Below are 20,850 nucleotides of genomic sequence, written 5' to 3'. Positions count from 1 at the left end.
TGTGACGTTATAACGTCGTGAACCAGTTCCTTGAATCAAAATTATGCGTTTGCCGAGTAGAGTAATACGAGTATTGGGAAGGATGACGCGCACTGCTCCCTTGTTGGTACATACTAAATTTAACACCAGCCGCCTTTCGCTTACACCAAAGCACAACACTCCGTCGGTTATACCACGTATGCAAATATACCCACGTTACCGTATGGAAGTTGGCTGCTTGCCTGGAACATACATTTTAATGTGCACAACAACATTGGCTCAAGTGGTCCATTGAAACTTGGTAAAGCGTAAAGTGTAAAGCTCGGCATTACAAGCCAATTGTTAGCAACTTATTTGCTGATTTTTTGCCCTCAACTTGGTTGAAGAGTTGCGAAAAACTGGTGATTTATTTTCATCAAGCCGAGCAGGCGGAGCGCCAACTAAAGCAGCACTAAAACACACTCACACACACGCACAGACGCGTTAATGGAAAGCGTATAATAAAAATGGATATAGGCCTATTGACCTCACTCACAACTTTCCACTGAAGTGGTGTAAAAGTTTAAGTGCCATTCTGTTAATCCTTCTGCTTGCAACTTGCTGCAGCATTGAATTGTGACAACAAATTGATGACTGTCAAGAGTGAAGGCGAAAGCTGCCGGCTGCAGCCACCGCTGCAGAATGGTGAATGCGAGAATGTGGAGAAAACATTTCGCAGTAAGTATGTAAGTAGGAAAAAACTGCTTCAAAAGTTGTCGAGCTGTGATTGAAATGGCTCGAGCGAGCGTAAGGAATATAAAAGCGAATTGTGCCAACAAAAAGCATATGTTAGTGGCACTCTTGGCGCTGCTGCCGGCTAAGGACCAATAAATTACTTAAGTATAATTTGTGCAGCAACAGCAAACCAAGTCGACCAAATGCATGCGGCCGAGGCGTTGCGAAAGTATCGAGCAGCAAGCAAAAATTAAGCCAGTGGAGCGTAAGCTGAGGCAAAGTGTTCGAAATGCGAAAGCTTGGCAGCTGTCAGCCGGTGGAAGCTACTTGGCGCACTCGGCACTCTGCATAGCCACTTAAGTGAGAGTGTTTTCTCCCGGCAAATTCATGTGCATTTATGCGTTAAAGCGCTTTTAAATCATTGGGGAAAATGCGTATGAAGCGCTGAAGGTGCACTTTGCCAGCTAAAAGTCTATCGATGCTAATCGAAAAGAAAGATATACAAGTATGTTGAAGATTGAAGTTTGGAAAATCTTTTGGCGCAAAATTTTTAATGGACAATCATTTAACGGGCAAATAGCGGCAGGAATATGATGAAGTACTCAATATTTCATAGTGAACGTGAGCTCACACCGTATCACCAATCCTTATTTAATAACAAGTGTTGAGGGATGTTGAATGACTTTATGTTTCGTAGGCGTTTAAGTACCACTACTTGGTAGAAACTTTCGCCCTGCTACTGTTGTAGTGTTGCACAGCAGCATTTGCAACCTATAAATAAGTAATACTAAGTGAATTCGGAACGAACAAGCCGCACCATAGAACATTAAGAATATATGGGTTGATGATCCCTGCAGGAAATGCAGCCTAGTTAGAAGAATTACTAGTTCTTAAGGGGTACATGTGTTTCCTTGAGTTTTTTCTCGTATATAAAATGAAATATTTTATAAGAATTTTTTCTTGTCACAATCATACACTATTAAGAAAGAAATTCTGAAATTTTTGGAAAAAAATATTTTAAACCGGGCCATTGCGAGGCCATTACACGTAAATCCTCGGATCAAAGATGCGCTCGCGTTGGGAGAATAACTCTTTACAGGGTCATCTAAAGTTGAAAACCTTAACTTAGAACTTGGGCGAAGGAAAAAAACTGAAAATTGAATTTTTGGCAGACATTATTACAAGAAATTGAAAATTTCAAATAGTTGTTATCGAAAAAAAATCTTCGTCCAAGTCTTTAAGAACTGTATCTCAAAGATTGGTGAAAAATTTCATCCAGATCAGTTGAGTAATTCTCGAGAAATCTTACCAACCGACTTCAAAAACACAGTTTCGATAAAAACGAGTTTAAAGACGACGCACTTAGCCTAGCTAGCCTCGAGCGCACAAGTTCTCAAGGTTGTATCTCTGAAACTTTTACTCGGATCAACTTAAAAATTTAGGACAATATTCCAGAAGTATTGCAGAATTTAAAAAGATAATAAAAAAATTTAAAACCCGTGAACCCATGTAACCCCTTAAGTTCATCAGAGTTCGACCCCGAACAGCTTTAGAATTTTATGAGAAGTTTTTTAATGACAGTAGCTGGTTCAAGGGTTATTACAACAAGCGTGAAGGTAGCAAACCAATGTACCAAATCACATATTTTCCTACAAGGAAGCTCTGCATTCCCTTAATATACATACAAAAACAAGACATTTACAGAGCATGCCATACTTACGTAAGTGATGACATATTTATGTAGATTTACAATCAGTTAGCCTGCAATGTACCGGCGCACTCACAATAGAAATAACTTATCCCATTTCACATTGATATTCCATTTGCTCTGAAAATTTCACTAAAGTAGAGCAGCAAAAAACTGCATTTACATACCGTTGCTGAATGGATTCGCACACACATGCACACTCCCACACACTACACAAAGGCTCACCTTACACATTCCACTTGCACATAACCGAAATGCCGCCGCTAATGCTGATAACTGTACAATACTCGAGGTAAGTATAAATTCACTTCCACGAAAAGTAAAACTCTCTGCTGATGACAACACCGCTTTGTAACGGCTTCTCACATTCCAACCCCTGCAGGCGCTCGCAGCGCCACAAGCGATCTGTGGCGCTAACGTGGAAAGGATATTTTAACACCGCAGACAATAAGACGAGCATTCAAGTCGATTTTATTGTTGCCGAATATGTTTTGTGTGAATTTCAGCGGCCATTGTGCTCGGAATGGAGCTTTCGATTTGTTTTCCTGCTGCATTGTTTGTTGTGTATCAGCAGCCAGTTATCAAAGGGTTTACCTGAGGATTTCAAAACCCCCTACTCACGCTGCACGCTGCCCGCCTTCCATTAGGAGTATGGAAAACTGAGCTGCTGAAGTAGAGGGCTTCGCGCCACTTCTATGGTATTATTTACAGTTATAAGTAGGTTTATGTTTACGGTAGTTAAGTTTAGTCTGTCGAATATAACGGAACGTACCAAATATGTATATGAGAACAGACAATACCGAAGCGCTTAGACAATGGTGGTCAAACAAAGGTCGTCACCCAAGCCAGGCTTGAAAGAGTGAAGAAGTTTTATATTCTCTTTAAAAAGGTTTTACAGAAAATCCAAACATACAATGAATATCTCAAACAATCTTAACCAAAAATATGAAAAAAGACTTGTTCCAATATCTAGTAGAAATGTCAGTATAAAGACCGAAAGAGCCGGGGATGCAAATATAATTTTCTAGTTTAGAACAGGGATGTGAAAATTGGCGTATTAGGTTACATAAAGAGGTCGATCTTAAAAGGGATCTCACTTCACAACTTAGAATGCCGGTTCGTTAAGGTACAAAGTCTACAAAAGTAGACCGATAGTGACAGCAAACGACGCCATATTTTTCCCCGCTCTTTTGACATTTCTCTTCAGTAAGGTTTGCCATTTCATCATGGAAATTATTAAAATTTTCTACCGTAATTCGGAGTCAATATTCTCAACTTTAAGAACAAGTTTTTCTATAAGATCGTTACAAAAGTTTAAAAACAAAACAAAAACCGTTTGGAATATCAATGAAATTCTTTAATCTTGCGAAAGTAAATTGGTACGTACTTTATGCGTCCCCATTGCATCAGCGGCGACATTGGGCCGTACTTCTTCCGTGATCGACAATACCAACATGTTACTGTGAATGGGAATCGCTACCGCTCAATGATAACCCAATATTTTTGGACCGAATTCAATGACATGAACTTGGACAACATGTGGATCCAACAGAACGCCGCCACAAACCACACAGCGAATGTAACAATCAATTTATTGAAAACCAAGTTTAGTGAACGTGTTAACTCAGAAAAAGACCCAGTAAATTGGGCGCCTCGGTCGTGCGGCTTGTCACCGTTAGACTATTTCTTGTGCTATGTCGAGTCTATGGTCTATGCTAACAAACCAGGGACGATTGGTGAATTTCATACGAATATTGTACGTGAAATTGCAGCTGTATCGGCCGATTTATACTTGAAAACCGTCGAAAATTGGGTTCAGCGTCTGTACTTCTACAAACCTGTCCACGGTGGTCATGCAAAAAAAAAAATCGAGTTCCATACATAATGGCATTTATTGTACCTTCACAGGAATACAAAATTTTATTGATATCCCAAACCGTTTTTGTAGCGCTTTTATTGAAAAACCTATTACCTAAAAACTCCTACATATATTCTGGATCAAAAGACCCTTACAAATCAACAAAGCTCTTTGAGCCGATCACAAATTTGTTGAGACGACTAATGTCAGCTTCAACTATGACTTCTAGTTCGCCAAAAGAAAAACTACTGAGATGTTCCAGATGAGATGTTCCAGCCTCAGGTATGCAAACGCTGGATCATAAAATGGAAAGTGTCTGGATGTGTCTACTTCACCCTCATCCATAAAGCTCTGACAACGAGTGCCTTACAATCAGAATTTCTACGATTTAATCATAGTGAAAACTTTTGTTTGGTGTGAGGTGTATGGACATGTTGGTTTTAACTTGCCATGGAGTCTTGCCTTTTTTCAGTTGAATCATGGTTGGTAGCTGCAGTCGTCGTAAATAGAAGTGTCTCACGTGCAACAGCTGCAAGGTAGTTGGAGGAATATTGCAACGCTGCTGATTTGTATTTCCTTACTTTTGTTTGGTTTTCTATTATTTAGATAAGGCGGTTGCAAAGTTGCTAGCTAACACTTCAAAATTTTTAAGCAACAGCATAACGGTTTGTGTGGAAATTTGTTAAACATATACTATACATATTTACGTCATCGCCAACATGCTGAACATTCTAAAATAATGTAGTCAATGCAACATTTTACATCTATTTTGAGGAATATTAAAGGGTGTTCAGGTGGAATAAACCCTAATTTAAGAAGAATGTGATCTCAGAAAGTAACCCCATTAAACTCCACTAAAAAAGCGATCTCCGCAGCTCAGCTCACAATACTATGTCTAAGACAAAAGTTTCAAAGTCGAAATTTCGAAACTCAACCTCCGTTCAATTTCCGTTTGTCTTGGCTTGTGTGTAACGCCCATTTGCGAATCCATCGATAAAACAGAATTTCGAAAAATCCAAAAAGTTGAATGTGTCGGCGGCCACTCACGTAAAGGTCATTAATACGCTGACATTTGTAACCACTGTGTTGAGAGCTCCTGCATTCGACATTGCTGCTCAACGACGAAGACGCGTGACTAGCCTGCCATAGAAGCGAAAGCGATGGGAAATATCTGTCAGCTGAATGCAGTTTTGACAGCTGCACATCAAGTCTGCGGTCTGGGGTCTGGGGTTCGGCGCTTTAGCACTGTGCAACACTCGACTCTGTTGCTTGAATGACGGCAGCACTTGGAATTTCGATTTGCTGCTTAAAATGTCACGGTGCGTTCGTGTGGATCCGCCATCAAATGCCATGAAATAGCTCGATGACGAGCAAAAAAATTCAAGTTGCAGGTGGAAAACCCCAACCGGTTGGGTGGCAAGAGATGTGCCTGAGCGCAAATACATTTTTACGCTGCACGTTTGTACATCTTTGCAGCACTTGTACGGGATGCTAAGTACCATATATGGCAAGCTAACCTCCGCTTGACGCAACGTTTTACCTGTTGTTGGCACGGCACCGCATCGCTCAGCATTCAAATCACTCAAACGCGACGCTATGCGACCACCTTAAAGAATTACTCCCGCTCCCCTGGAACTGCAGGAGGTATGCGCTTTAAGGATAGCGGATATGTGGATGCTGTTGGTTTTCGAAGTTATGTATAGCTTGTAAGTTAGCGAGTGTCAACACGTCCCTTTAGCGGTATTTAATTTACAATATACCAAGAACGATTGTTGAAAAAATTTTTAATTAAACTTAGGATGAGTCACTTTCATAATTATTTTCCATTCTGTATTTTATGGAAACACAACTTCGCGTTCACTAACCTAACATTTTAGTTTTATATATATGCAATATTCTAGTTTGGAAGGAACCGGATTTTTGACGCACCTGCAATTTATAAAAAGTAACGTCGTGTGTCCCCGATTAACTCCATTAAGATGTCCCGGTGTCTAGCCGAAGAAAAGTCGAAGAGAAAAAACTATTATATAGGTATGGAAAGTCGAAAAAGTATTTTCGTATTTCTAATCAAATTTCAACTTATTTTTTTTCATATTTATACTAATAAAGAAATATGTACCATTTTGATAAGCCACCTTTTGCCATTTTTCCGCAAAAGACATTATACCATCAGTGTAAAACTTTTCTGGTTTCTCGGCGAAAAACTGCGACAAGTAATTTTCACGGGCTTCTTTTGAAGCCAACTTTACTGCATTAAGGGAGTTCTGCTTTGACCGAAACAAGTGGTAGTTCGATGGTGCAAGGTCAGGGCTATGTAGTGGATGCATAGAAACTTCCCAGCCAAGTTCTCCTAGTTTTTGCCGAGTCATCAAAGATGTATATGGTCTAGCGTTGTCTTGATAGAAGACGAAGCCCTTTCTGTTGATCAGTTCTGGCCGCTTTTTTCCATTGCTTACTTCAATCTCATCAGTTGTTTACAGTAAAACGTAGAATTAATCATTCGACGGGCAAGAGCAGCTCATAGTGGATGATTCTTTTCCAATCCCACCAAACAGTCAGCATAACCTTTCGAGGCGTCAATCCTGGCCTTGCGACCATTTGTTGAGCTTCACCACGTTTGGACCATGATCTTTGCGCACATTATTGTCGTATTTAATCCACTTTTCGTCTCCTTTTATCATTCACTTCAGAACTGGTTCGCTTTCATTTCGTTTCAGCAAAGAATCGCAGATGTTAATTTCGTCCATTTATGGCATAACGGGATTTTGTGGTCGATTCCTTCCACATTTGATGCCGATCTCCTTCGAGTACTCCAAGAAAGGTGTATCAAGTTTCGCCAGGGTCTCAACATTTTCGCTTACACGGACCGACAGACGTACATGCAGCAATCAACTAATCTCGTCATTCTTTGGATTTTAGCTCTCTCGCTGAGTTTCAGGTGCTACAAACGTTAGCTGAAAACATCTTGTATATTCTGTGCAACATGTTGCAAGAGCATAAAAAATCGCTCGTTGTGAAAATCATGAAGAAGGGGAAAGAAGAGTGTATTTCGCTCGTTTTTATGAGAATGGCTTTTGGTACATACATATATAGCTGCGTTTGTATGACTGTTTGCATGCAATTGTCAACTAAGCTCTGCTCGGGTATCAGTGCGATGGCATGCGAATGCCACGTGTGTGCAAATACTCGTTTGATGGCACTGCATAAACAGCGACCGGCGGCTATGGCAACAACAGCTAAAACGACGACGCAACAGTTTAAACATACAACACTGCTTACATTGGCAACCATAATAGCTTTGTGAAGCCAGCGGGTGTGTCTCTTGGTAAATACAAAAGTGAACACGTTTCTGTGGGGATACTGGTGACCTACAAGAAAGCTGTGAACGGACCAGCGGTTTAGTGCTATTGACGGATGCATTTTGCAATTTAAAAATTAAATAAAGCTTAAATTGGTATTAATAAAGAAATTTAAGGATATTTACTAGAACTACTTCACAACAGCGTATTGTTTAAATTCAAATTTGGATAAAGTTGCCTTGGTGTGCAACTTTTTCCCCTCAAGGCTTACTTTACATAGATTAAGTCAACAGTTTAAGTCCACCAATTTTGTTTAGTAAAATAATAATTTTTTCCTAATCATTGCAACTTTCAATGTCCATCCGGATTTCCTATTGGGTAGTAAGTGAACCATTAGTTAAGCAATGCTATCTTCACTTGGCAAAAACCGACCTGCTTCAGCGATATACTAAGCACACATGCACAAAAAATATGCAGACTAAGCACGTGCAGGGTTGCACTCCCACACCTGTGGTTTTTCTTGAGGCTTTGACAGAGGAAACAGCCTGCAAAAAAATTCAAGCCAACCAAACTTCTAATGCACACAAAAAATAACGAAGCAGAGGAAACCCTAATTGAAAGAAGTATGGAGCAAAAAATGTGTGGCAAATGCAAAATACTTTCCTTAGCTGTACAATGATCGCACATTCCTCGAATGAACAAAGATAAATGAAAACTTATTTCAATAGCTTACGTAACAAAGGTAATGAAAAATTATGTAGAGACGGACAGAAAGTCTAATGGAACTTAAAGAACTCCTAAGATATGTTAAATATTCGTTGGTAAGCTTTCTCAAATCTTATAAAACATTCAATCGATGGAGGATACTGTAGCTATCCATCATAAAGGAATTTTACATATCAAAAACTATTTTTTTTTTTTGCATATATACATTTATATCAAACATGCGTATACTTGAGAATATTCTCCAAAAAGTTTAGTTGTTCTGGAAAATGGGTTTCTAAGATATAAACGTATTTGTAAAAACTTTTTAACTTAGTGCAATCGGTTCACAACATAAAAACTGATATTTTTCAAAACGCTGTTTTTAGACTCGGTGAAAAAATGTCTCCGAAATGGCTGGGCTGATGAACTTGGAGCTTTCTCATGATCTTACTAATCCTGAAGTATAAACCACAACACCTTCGCTCCTCACATTTGCAGGCAAACAAAAGAGAGACCTAAATGCTTGAATAGGAAGAGCTTAGCTTGACAAGCTCGAAAATTATACGAAAAGATGCGGTGGCTAACAGAAAATTTCAACGCAGAACATACTAAAATTTTAGAAAGAACACTTCTCCAGACTGCTGAATGGCAGTAAAACGATAACACCAGGAGATGGTGAACCGAATTCTCCACTCGATGATTATGGAATAGATATTCCTTTGTTCGATTATGATGAGCTATTCAAATGCGGCGGCGAAAACTGACAATATGCATGCCTCAACTCCTTTTGGTCAGATAAAAACATGTCCGAGAATTGGAACCTAAGTGTGTTCTACCCAATCCACAAAAAGGGAATCCCACAATCTGCGCCAATTACCGTGGATAAAGCCTCCTTAATATCGCATATAAGGTCTTATCGAGCATAGTGTGTGGAAGACTGAAGCCCACCGTTAACCAACTGATTGGACCTTATCAGTATAGCTTTAGACTTGGAAAATCTACAATCGACCAGACTTTCCCAATGCGTCAAATCTTTGAAAAGACCCGAGAAATGAAGATCGACACACACCACCTCTTCGATTCGATTTTAAAGCCGTCTTCGACAGCATGAAAAGGAACTGCCTCTATGCCACTGTATCTGAACTTGGTATTCCCGCAAAGCTAATACGGCTGTGTAAACTGACAACAAAGCAACACCAAAAGCTACGTCAGGATTGGGAAGGACCTCTCCGAGTCGTGCGATACCAAAAAAGATTCCAGACAATTCGACTACCTGTCGCGACTTCTTTAATCTACTTTTGGAGAAAATAATTCGAGCTGAATAGAAAAAGTACAATCTTCTATAAGTGTGTACAGCTGCTGGCGTACGCCGATGATATTGGCTTCGTTGGCCTCAACAACCGCACCGTTAGTTCTGCTTTCTACAAACTGTATAAGGAAACGAAGCGTATGGGTCTGTGGACGAGGACAAAACGAAATATGTCCCGTTATCAAACAAACAGTCATCGCATTCACGACTTGGCTCACCCCTCAATGTTGACTTCGAAGTCGTAGATAATTTCGTCTATCGTGGAACCAGCCCACCAACCACCACCGACAATATCAGCCTCGAAATCTAACGCAGAATAACTCTTGCCGACAGGTGCTACTTCGGACTGAGTAGGCAATTGAGAGGTAAAGTCTTCACTCGACGAACAAAAACCAAACTCTATTATGGACGATGACAACATCTGATGAGTCGGCGCTATGAGTTTTCGAGAGAGGGGTTTTGCGGAAGATTTCTGGTCCTTTTCGCTTTGGCAACGACTCTTTTTTTCTAAAAAATCCAAAATTTTTTCAAATGAACCGCCGGTTATTTAAGTGCATTACATTTTGTAATCTTACGTTATTTCAATTTATTTACTAAATAAAACGATCCTTCAAAAAAATCGTAAAATAGTGGTTTTACTGACTTGGATATAAACCCTTAACGCAGCGTCACTTTAAACATAGAGCGATCCCTTTCCTGGTATACAGTTAATAATACCATTAAATAATGCATTTAAAAATGCCCCAAACGGTTAAGCGGAGGTTAGAACAAGAACCGCTATTTAATTGAGCATATAAAATATGTGTATGTGGAATACTTAGTGCATGAGTATGCGTACACCGTAGCGTGTATCCAAAGGAAAACACAAACTCAGTCATGCCCGCAGCCTAACAGGTTGGTAAGCTGGCAGTGAGCTTGTGCAGGAATGTCACTCAAGTGTCTGTCACATCAGATTCGTCGACGCCCGCTTGATATGTGCATATAACATTATTGAAAATGTGTCCCGTCATGCCACATGTCCTACAAACACATGCGGCGTACTCATGTATATTTGTATGTACATAGTTGCACCGGCGTGTTTAAAGGAGAGTGACGTGTGCATGTCGCAGTTGATTTGTTTGCTGATGAGTACGTGGCGTGTCGGTAGTAAATCTGCTCCGTTTTATGAGCGCGTTTTTGCCACAATGCAAAAGTGACAAGCGTAAGCTGGTGGTACACTTTCTTTCAAGCACTTTCTTTTAGTAGGTAACGCGAGATATGAAAATTTTAATTACCGCCTGCGAGGCATTATGCACAAGGCCACAAAAAGGCACAAGCAAGAGCTCTTGATTTACATAAAATTAATATGAGTGTACTTTATACTTTATGCGCTTCTTATGTTGGCTTCGTTTTTAACACTTACTTTCGTTGAATGAAATACGGTACTAATTAATACAAATATGTGGCTAAATTGCACTTTCGGGTAGTAACTTTGAGTCCACGCTGCAGGCGGCAGTTTATTTAAGTTTTGTTGAATTTCGTCGCAGAACTTGTAGCCGCAAGCGTTCCGGATTGTATGGGGTATTCTTGACTAGTGTTAGATATACTAATTTTTTAAGGAAATGATAAGAGCGCGAACATACTCCAGGCTCTCTTTATTTTTTAGGAAAAGAACTGTAGTGTGTGGTTTACCACAAATGAGTGGAGCCATCTTTATCACCCCTGTCTCTGTCAATACCAATCGGTTGAGTGCAAGATACCGCGAGGAAGATCAATACTCGCCGCGTTAGTGGCGAAATAAGACCTAATGACTCCTAAAGCACCGTTTAAACTTTTATTTCATAAGTTATACCAACTCATTAAGCGACATTTGATATTCTATACTGCCCCCTCTTTTCTCACATTTCTGTTTTAAGGCATATATCGCTCCAACATATTCTTGTATAGCACTCAAACACCCAGATTGAAATACTTTGTGGTATCCGCTGAAAGCTCTAATATAAAATTTATCAAATCTTAAAGCGATTTTACTCAACTTCTTCAAAGCTACAGTTATTAAATGGAGACATCATATGCTATTGTTATTTATAAAAAAAGTTACAGTTATTCCCAAGTGGAAGTAAAACACTAAGTTTGCGATGACTACAATAAACAAGCACTTGCGCTACTTTCTCGAGGTTGGTTCTCAGCTTTTGTCAACTTTCATAAGACTTATAGCTAACTGGAAATATTGACTGCTGAGAATGTTTACCTTTCGAAAACTCTTACAACTCTCTGTGCTATTTAGAACCGATTCAGGAGAGTCCACTTGCAGTATATTTGCTCTTACTATTGTTAGTATAATATTATATATATTTCTAAGTTGTTCCAACTCACCATCCAATAAACTAACACTGAGTAAAAAAATTCGAGCCTCTAATGAGAATTTCATTTTTTGTTTCCTTTGCTAATACCACACGTACATACGTCTACAGAGTTCTTCATTCAATAGCATCCTTAAGCTTGATCGTTTTAGTACAACAAATCACTTATGTCGCACTTTTCGCGCCATTGTATCTGAAAGAAAAAAATTACAAAATAATCATAGTTAAAGCAATTTCATATTGAAACATCAAATATAACGTATTTATAGCATATTTAGATCCCTATAGAATATCGATACTAAAATACGAGATATTTTTTGTGTACAAAAATTTATATATCATCGGTAAAGTGTTCTGGGGGGTGCTTTGAAGCCGCGGGAAATCAAACGTTTCTGTCGTAAACCATGGACGTTTCAATAAGACTCAGCATCGTCTCACAAAACGCGATTGAACCAAGAATCGCTGAAAAACAACGTTCCGAATTTCATTACGACCACACAATGGCTCTCGAATTCACCAGATGCGAATCCATTGGATTATTATCTCGGGGCCATTTTGGAGAGCAAGATCCGAAGTAAAAAATACACCAGTCTCGAAACTGAAGAAAGCCATTGTCCGTGAGTGGGCCAAAATACCGGCAAGTCACATTCGGGCAGCTTGCGATTTGTTTTTGACCATCTCAAGGCCATAGTTAAGGCAAAAGGTGGTCATATCGAGCAAAAGTGAATTGATCCTGAATTTATGACTATTTTCACACATTTTGTACTTTAAAATATATAAAAATAATTTTCCTAACCGAATATATATATGGTTTTTTAATAGGTTACCCTTCGAGTGCCGGACCCTGTATATCCAAAACTCATGGCCAGAAATAATACGTTTCATGACATCGTGGTACTCGAAAAGCATTGTTTCACAGACGTTAACGCCACGCTGATTTTTGAAAAAAAATAGTAATTTTGGAACCAATCGTACTTTCACTTTTCTTAGGCACAAATGATCTTTCAAAATGGTTTTCACTGATCCCTCCGATATTTAAAAGATGCCAGTAAGAACTTTAACTTTAACTCTCAAGCACCAATTCCATTATTTTATTGACGTGTTGATCATCAGTTGATGTTGATGGCTGTTCTGGCCGTGATTCGTCGTCAACGCGTTTTCGACCTTCTTTGAACAATTCGTACTAATCGAAAACACTAGCTCGTGAAAAACAATTATCACCGAAGGTTGATGTCACTGACTATCACAACAACCTAGGAAAAAAATATTTCAACGAATTGATTTTCAAGATTTTCTGTAATATTATGCCCTAATTTTTATTATGTGCACAAATACGGGTTGCGCTAATATATCTTCTTAATTGGCGTAGACACCGCTTACGCGATTATAGCCGAAGTTTTCATTGGGCGTTTTTTTTTTACGTGGCGGGTCCCAAACCTAGCGCACAACCCTATGTAGGAGATGTTTCGCCTTCTCACTTTCGCTCGCCTTAAAACGGATGTTCTTAGGCTACCCAGAGGATACTTTTCCAAAGACCGGAAGTCGTGAGCTGCTTGAGCCATATGTAAAAGAATCGTTTCTGGCCACTCCCAAGTGAATGGCGATCAGAGAACTTTCCTCACTTGCGTGAACTTTTACACATGACTCCATCCTAATATATAGTATATTATAATTTGTATATTATAATTTGTCTCTGACAACTTTTGGGATTTGTTTACGCATAAAAACTTTTCCAAAATGAAAAGACTATCTTAAAAATATTTAATAAATATAGTAATGATTAACTTTATAAATGAAATGAATATTAAATGTGAATTTGTTCAACTTCAAGTTCCCGTTATATTAGCAGTCGGCAAATTATGTGCAATGCTAAATAAAAATGCAAATTGAATGGACTTCGTCTGTCGTTGCACGTAAAAATAGCATTAATGCATAAATATCAAGCATTAAATTGTAAGCTCTAACAGAATAAAAATGCAAAATATGCAGCAAATTCAGTAAACTCGAAAAATTTGTTCTTGGCTGTGCTGAGCAAGTTGCGGAGGCGAGAGGCGTTGAGACGATGATTAACACGACAGGCCATGCATCTTCGAGGCGTGCCGCAGGAAGGCGGGCAAGTGGCAAGAAGAGCGTTGTGAAATTACAGGAAATGGCAAACGTGGCGGAGCCATACGGCGTGCGCTCCGTTATAAATTATGCATATGTATATGCATAAATGCATAAGCTACTAGCAGTTACTTATACGCCATCGTGTGACATTATTATCATCATAAAAAAGACATAAATCATATGCGCACATTTCTCTTCATAAGCGCGCGCGACGCACGAACATACTGGCAGCAGCGGTGATGACAAACGTGTTAAGCGAAATTGCGCTGCTTTCGGCGCTTAAGGGCCATAAAACATAGGCGAGCGCTGCCAGTGGAGAGGAAATCACGAGCGCCGAAATATCCTCGAAACAATGTACGAGACACTAAAATGAAAGCAATGCACTGTGTTTCTTCTAGACAAATGCTACAATTTGACAGTATTGGCTGGATGCATGTGACATATGTAAGTATCAACAGGGCGAAGTGCCGAACTTCCTTTGTTGTTTTAGTATAGTTTTCACTTTTTCAATCAATTCGTGTAGATATCTTCGCACTTTTTTAAAGGTTTCGAAATGTTTAAGGTGTTGCCACTGTTGTGCACTGTGTACGACACAGGTTTGATTCAAAAAAAAAAAAAAAACCGAAAGAGTGCAATAAAATTTCAGTCTTTTACAATGTTGCCTTTATTTTAGCCTTTGTTTATTTTTTCTCTCCGCCTGTTTGCAGTTGCTTTTCGGCTCTGTTTGCAGATATTCTTGCGAATTGATAGCGCGCCAAGGCCTTTTCTATTTTTGTATCTTCTTCGCGTAGTCGAAATTGTAACGCGAACCTGTCAGCGTATCTCAAAGTGATGAATGTCCCGACGAATCGCTGCTTTCGCTTGTCTTTCTCATTCGGCAAGGCGGTGTTGTGGATCACTTAGTGTCAGCTGAAGAAAAGTTCACACTAATGGAATAAGATTGAAGCAGCTCAGTTCTCGGATGAATGCGAAGTTTGCGAGTGACTGAATGAGCAATATGCTCTTGTTTTTATAGCGATTATTGCAACAGTAAAACGGTATAATTTAACACTCACTTTTCTATACTGTAAAAAGAGAACCAAATATGATGAATTTATCACAAATTAGGTAGGCATTAATGAGACTTGAGCTTCCTTAAATACCACCACCCATAGTTCGCTGAAGAAAAAAAGAAGAAAAGAAGAAAAAAATTTAATTTGCATGAAACACAAAGTATTAGCTTTAGTGAAACTACAGATTTATCTGATCATCCTTTTGCATTTATTTCATCTCAAAATCTACTGTAACCCTTAGTAATATTAGCCTATCTTTTTTCTTGCTGCAGTGTGGTGACTTTTTCTTTGCCAGTTTTGCCACAAACAAAATTTGAAGCTTTTTTATAGGTTACACAACCAAAATTGTAACCTACATTCTCTACATATGCAATGGCTGCCCCTATGTAAAGTAAGTATGTAGAAACCAATATATGTATAGATGCAAATTGCGGCAGTGTAAACCGTCATCACCCCATTTCCCGCTGCTTTGAAAATCTAATTTAATTAAATCATGCATTATTCAACCTCCAGTTACATTACTATAATTTGGTTAAGAACAATAACAACTCCGAAGGGGTAAAATAAATTAAATAAATTTACTGACCCGTTAAGCGTTTATGTACCTTTATTAGCGGTGTGACAATTCACAATTCTTTTTAATTTTCTAATGATAAATTAGTGGTGAGTTTTGTTTCGCTTTTTCGGCCGTCTGTTGATTTAACGTTTCAATAAATATATTATTATCAAGAATTTCCCTGTTATAAATATAATTTTGTTAAGTTCTAACGTCCATTATGTACTGGTTAAAATTTTTGTGTTTAGCTCTATCGATTTATGTTGTGAATACTAAAAGGCAACAGAACTACTTATTCTCTTCTTTTATATGTATATAGGTTATGTTAGTTTAGGTTAAACTGATAGGCCAATAATCCACGGATACACCAGTTTTGGTCCTTTGCGATATCTGACAGAGTTCAGATAGGTCGTTCCATAGGGTTTTTATTTCCCTTTCCATGCTTCTCTGTGATTACCAATGTTGTTCACGTTTTCGTCCACTATTTCATTGCCCTGGATGAAAAGTAGTACTATGTAGTTGCCTAACAGCCATTACTTATTGAGCTATGCCCGAGGGTTCTACATATATGCATATTCTCCAGCAGTCAAGAGATCCGTTTTCTCCGGGTTTAACCCCCAATCCGCTTGCAATGCTTAATTCTGGACTGTATTGAGAGTGGGGTCATAATACTGTCCATGATCTGTAGAAACCCACCCATTATTAAGATGACAATGTCATTGGTCATTTTAACGTCATTCCATATCTCTTATCTTATCCGTTTAGGGGTCAAAAGGCTTTTGATCCAAAACATCGTATAGCAGGATCAACATTCAGATCAGATTCCGTAGAGACGTTGTTGAACACTACAGCAATGTCCAGGAATGCTCCAAGAGCGTATTCCTTATATTCGAAAGGTCTTTCGATATTAAATACCAGTGTGGGGAGTGCAGTTTCTACTGATCTGCCTTTCATTTATGCGTGCTGCGCCTTGAACCAGAAGCGCTACGAAGCTATGTAATGTATGATATATAGTAATGTATTACTATATATGTCATTGAAACCATTTTTTACCCATTTTGATTACCAAAAATATTTTACATTAATTTTGACTTAGAAAATTTTGACTTATTTTCCTGTTTTTCACAAGACTGATATCACCATAATTATTCGCTTAGACAAAATATACACCGTAGTTACGAAACTAGGCGAATTTTAATATTTAAAATCTCGCGGTTTTGGAGTGTCCAATATTATTTATTATGATTACCATGCTTTCCACTGAAATACGTTACAATTTCCAGATTGCTTCCTCTGGCTATAGCAGCCCCTAAGATTAGACGTGCTCTTATGAGCTTGACAATTTTCGTTTACTAAAATCTCACAGTTCATTGTTTATTTTATGAATTCTTGGGCAAAAGCACTGTAACGATGCCCTAGCCAATCCATATTCGCTATAAACGGCTAGTGTGACTCTTTCCGATTTGAGAAATATTTCGCCAATTGGAAGAAGCGCTGGCTTAATTGTTTATATCAAATTAGGACTATCTAGACGAATAATTTTTTTTTTTTTTTCAAAAAAGAAAATTCGCATTAGGTTTTAAATACACAACTCTCAACAAATTTACCAATCATATTTGTTATGCACATTATTATATCAACCACTAATACCAAAAAGACACCCTCTTTATGAGGGATGTGAAATATAATGCAATTGAAACCAGTGTCTCAGTTAAAGTTCTAAGAGCTTTGTGTATTTATCTGCAGATTGATTATTATCACATCACTGGCGCGCTGTTGTTGACTCGGCTATAATCGCGTAAGCGGTGTCTATGCCAGTAAAGAAGAAGAAAATCACAAGTTTCAATATAAAATATGCTTAAATGTACTTTTGCCTTCAGCATATTGCTTTTGTCACTTCGTCACTTTAAACAGAGTTATTTTATTTACTCAAAGGGCACACCCCTAATCACCAAGCACACACACAACAAGCTATAAAAGTAATTTGTATTATATGGCGCTACCTCGCACATATGCGCTTGTACGCTGCACAATCCAGTTATAAATAAAGCATATAAAGTGTCTTAAGATTGGGATGTGTTTTATTCATCTTTTATTGCTTACTCACTGATGCACAATTTCCAGGATTAAATAATCCTTTTAACATTATAGTCGCATTATATTATCAAACTAGAACGGCTAATGTTGGCCTGAATATACTTTCATGGACAGATGGCCAGAAATAATAATTACATATGTGCATATAAATACCATTGCACCTATCAGCCGTTGTCCCTAAAATCAACTTGTACCAAGAAGCAGCTGAAATTGATGTTTGTGAAAAAGTCTAAAAAGTCATTGACTACTCAGCAAAGCTGCCCTAATTTCCAACTTTTTGGATTCCTCCGGGCATAATTGTCTACAGACACACATACAATTATCTACTAATATTGTAAATTAGAATGTATAATTTAGTTGAATGCAAATTTTGGGAATTTCAATTGACCTAGTGAACCCATTGTGCCACAATGCGGCCAACTATGTGCATATGAGTGTAAATTATTCGCATACAAATGTGAGATAATACTTATGAGTGTAATGAAATTTAGTTTTTTGGTATAAATTAAAATGAAATAATTTGTAAAAATTTATTTTCATGTTAATATGCTATAATTAGAGCTCGGTGAAGAGTGAGAATATTTTTTTTGTTCAAACTCTTTCAGAATAGAGACAGAAGTAAGCATCAAATGATATATAAACGTATAATTAAACTTAAACTTATTGTTTTTTTTTTTAAATAACAAATAAATAAACAAATATGTACAAATTTGTTAATCGAAATTTCGAAATTTCCACAACGAAAACGGGTGACACAACGTCGTCTCTGTAAACTTCACAAATTTCATTGGTGACTTGGGTGGCATTCTTCCCTTTTTTATACAAAAATTTCAAAATATAGCGAATTTCTTCATTATTTCCACGCATTTTTGAACAGCTGTAACTTTTTTTCAACTTCCCCGAATTTAATTTCTTTTTGGTTAAATGAAGCTTAAAATCTCACCTTTCCAACACTATATGGTATGACACAATGTAATTGGTAGCAATGGAAATATACAAGTACGACTGCAACGACATCTATTGACAAAATACGAAAAGACTTTTTCGACTACCCAATATCGTGCAACCTTTTTTTAGAATAAAATGTATTATTTTGGAATAAAATCTACCAATATTTGTTTAGCTAAACAAACGAAATATTCTTTTACCTCATTTTCTATTTTGTGTCCATAAAAAAGAACACTTATAGAAGTGCCAGGAAGTCACTTCGTTTCTATTTAACAAAAAAAACTGCGGACGCATGCTTTCAATAATTGATTTTATTATTTGTTTTGCGAATAGTACGATATTTTTCTGGGCAGAGTTTAGATATGAAATATTTCAGATTTTCCACAAATATTCGCCGTTATGTATCAAAATTAGGCACAAACGGCACAAAATAATTTCGCTATTTGCTTTGTGGTGCAAGCCCCAATGCCAGCCAGAACCTGCATATGACACACTTAATACCAGGCCATATAACTGTATAGGAATATATACAGCAAATATGCGCACAAACGCGAATCCCGTAAACTTTTGTGCATACTAGTACAAATGGTGTGTCCACGCCTAAAGTAATCCCGTGCACCGACATTCAACAGCCTGCGGTCAGCATGGAATGACTGCTTTCATATGCCGTTTCTGTCCACCAGAGCATTTATAGTGCAAATGTCTCTTTGAGTTTATATTTTTTTTTTGGTGAACTTACTCATCATCGACGCTGTAACTTCAGTACACGTAATAGCAATAAATCTCTTTTTGCTTTGCCACAGCATTGATCCTGCTGTGAGTCAGTGGAAATTCGCTACATGGTATACAAGCTCACACACACAAACGAGTCACACATGTTTTGCAGCAAAACTTTGCTGTTAAGTTTTCACGCCGACCCGCATTTTGACGAAAAACTGGAATGCCTTTTGTGCTTGTGGTGGCCAGCAGGTCTTTTGTTGGTAATCTCAGAGAATTTTGTTGGAGGCAACAATTTAAAATTTTCTATTCGATGTAAGAAAAAGAAATTCATTTTTGCTTTTTGATTAGATCGCAATAAATAAATGTGTATACAGAGTGATATATTCCACGATATATCTAAAAATATATTAACTGGGATTAATTTCATGAAACAATTTGGAATTTGAGGTAGCTTTTTCTGTCTGCAGCAAAAGAAAGGGATCCACGCTGCGTATAAGTAACCTAAAATCGTTCCCAATTAGGTGAAATTATCTATGGTATATGAAATCAGGAACTTCACTTCACTACATCTAATTCCACATCGTAAATTTACCTTTAAAATGAAATGACTCTCTTCATATATTTATACCACCAACCTTATTTATTAAGTTAGAAACACTTAGAAGAGATTTCGAATGAAACGATCACAAGTAAATGATCAGACTGCCTGTCTGTCTGCTTGTTTAGACCCGAACTAGTCTCAGTTTTTGAGACGTCGATCTGAAGTTTCACACTTTATTTCTCTCATAGGAGCTGATCACTTATTGTAACCGTCTATATCAGTTCCTTATATTATACAGTTTCCATGTAAACTGACGGATCAGAACCAAGTTTTTGAATATACAATTTTTTATTTGACAAGTTAAATATCTTCACGAAATTTGGTACAGATTACTGTCAAAGACGCTACAATATACGAAAAATTTGTTCGATAAGGTTTCCAGAAAGCGTTCGACAACCGAAACTCCACACAACTAACTACCTGCTCTGACATTGCAGAATTTTCGGTTTCTTCAAATTTGACATAATCTAAAAGAGAGATATTTAATTGACCGCTGGCAACAGTAATGAGTCACGGTTCGAACACTTTGGTCAAATGGCGAAACAAAATTGCTCACCAATTGTTATTGTGCTCACGCAAATAAACAAATATCATCTCATCAATCAATCTGAATATGCAGCAAGCCAAACTAGACAAATTCTCTTATTAATTTTGAACTCAGTTCCGCGCCATTTCTTGGTCTACAGGAACTTTTTTACCAGTCATTTCGCATCAATTTTGTTATTGAAGCGACGAATTCGATGAATGAGGACGCGAAGGCCGTCGCGGTGGCTTGAATAAAGTGATTATTGAGGGGAGTGGTTCGTCAGCTAATGGCCAACTATACACACCGTATAACACACACACACACGCA

General features: G+C 37.9%; 1 protein-coding gene across 1 annotated transcript in view; it reads right to left on the bottom strand.

Moving 5' to 3' along the window:
- The window catches only part of LOC105226809 (uncharacterized), a 63,353-nt gene that overhangs the window by 37,258 nt on the left and 5,245 nt on the right, over positions 1-20,850 (bottom strand). Inside the window, exon 2 of the mRNA XM_049447763.1 lies at positions 11,928-12,107. Within this exon, the coding sequence (XP_049303720.1) occupies positions 11,928-11,982 (55 nt within the window). The 5' untranslated portion in view covers positions 11,983-12,107. The remainder of the gene's footprint in view (positions 1-11,927; positions 12,108-20,850) is intronic.

The sequence above is a fragment of the Bactrocera dorsalis genome, chromosome 2 (assembly GCF_023373825.1).
Source record: "Bactrocera dorsalis isolate Fly_Bdor chromosome 2, ASM2337382v1, whole genome shotgun sequence".
Taxonomy (NCBI): Eukaryota; Metazoa; Arthropoda; class Insecta; order Diptera; family Tephritidae; genus Bactrocera; species Bactrocera dorsalis.
The sequence above is the reverse complement of the archived record's forward strand: the minus strand, read 5'-3'. Positions and strand labels throughout refer to the sequence as shown.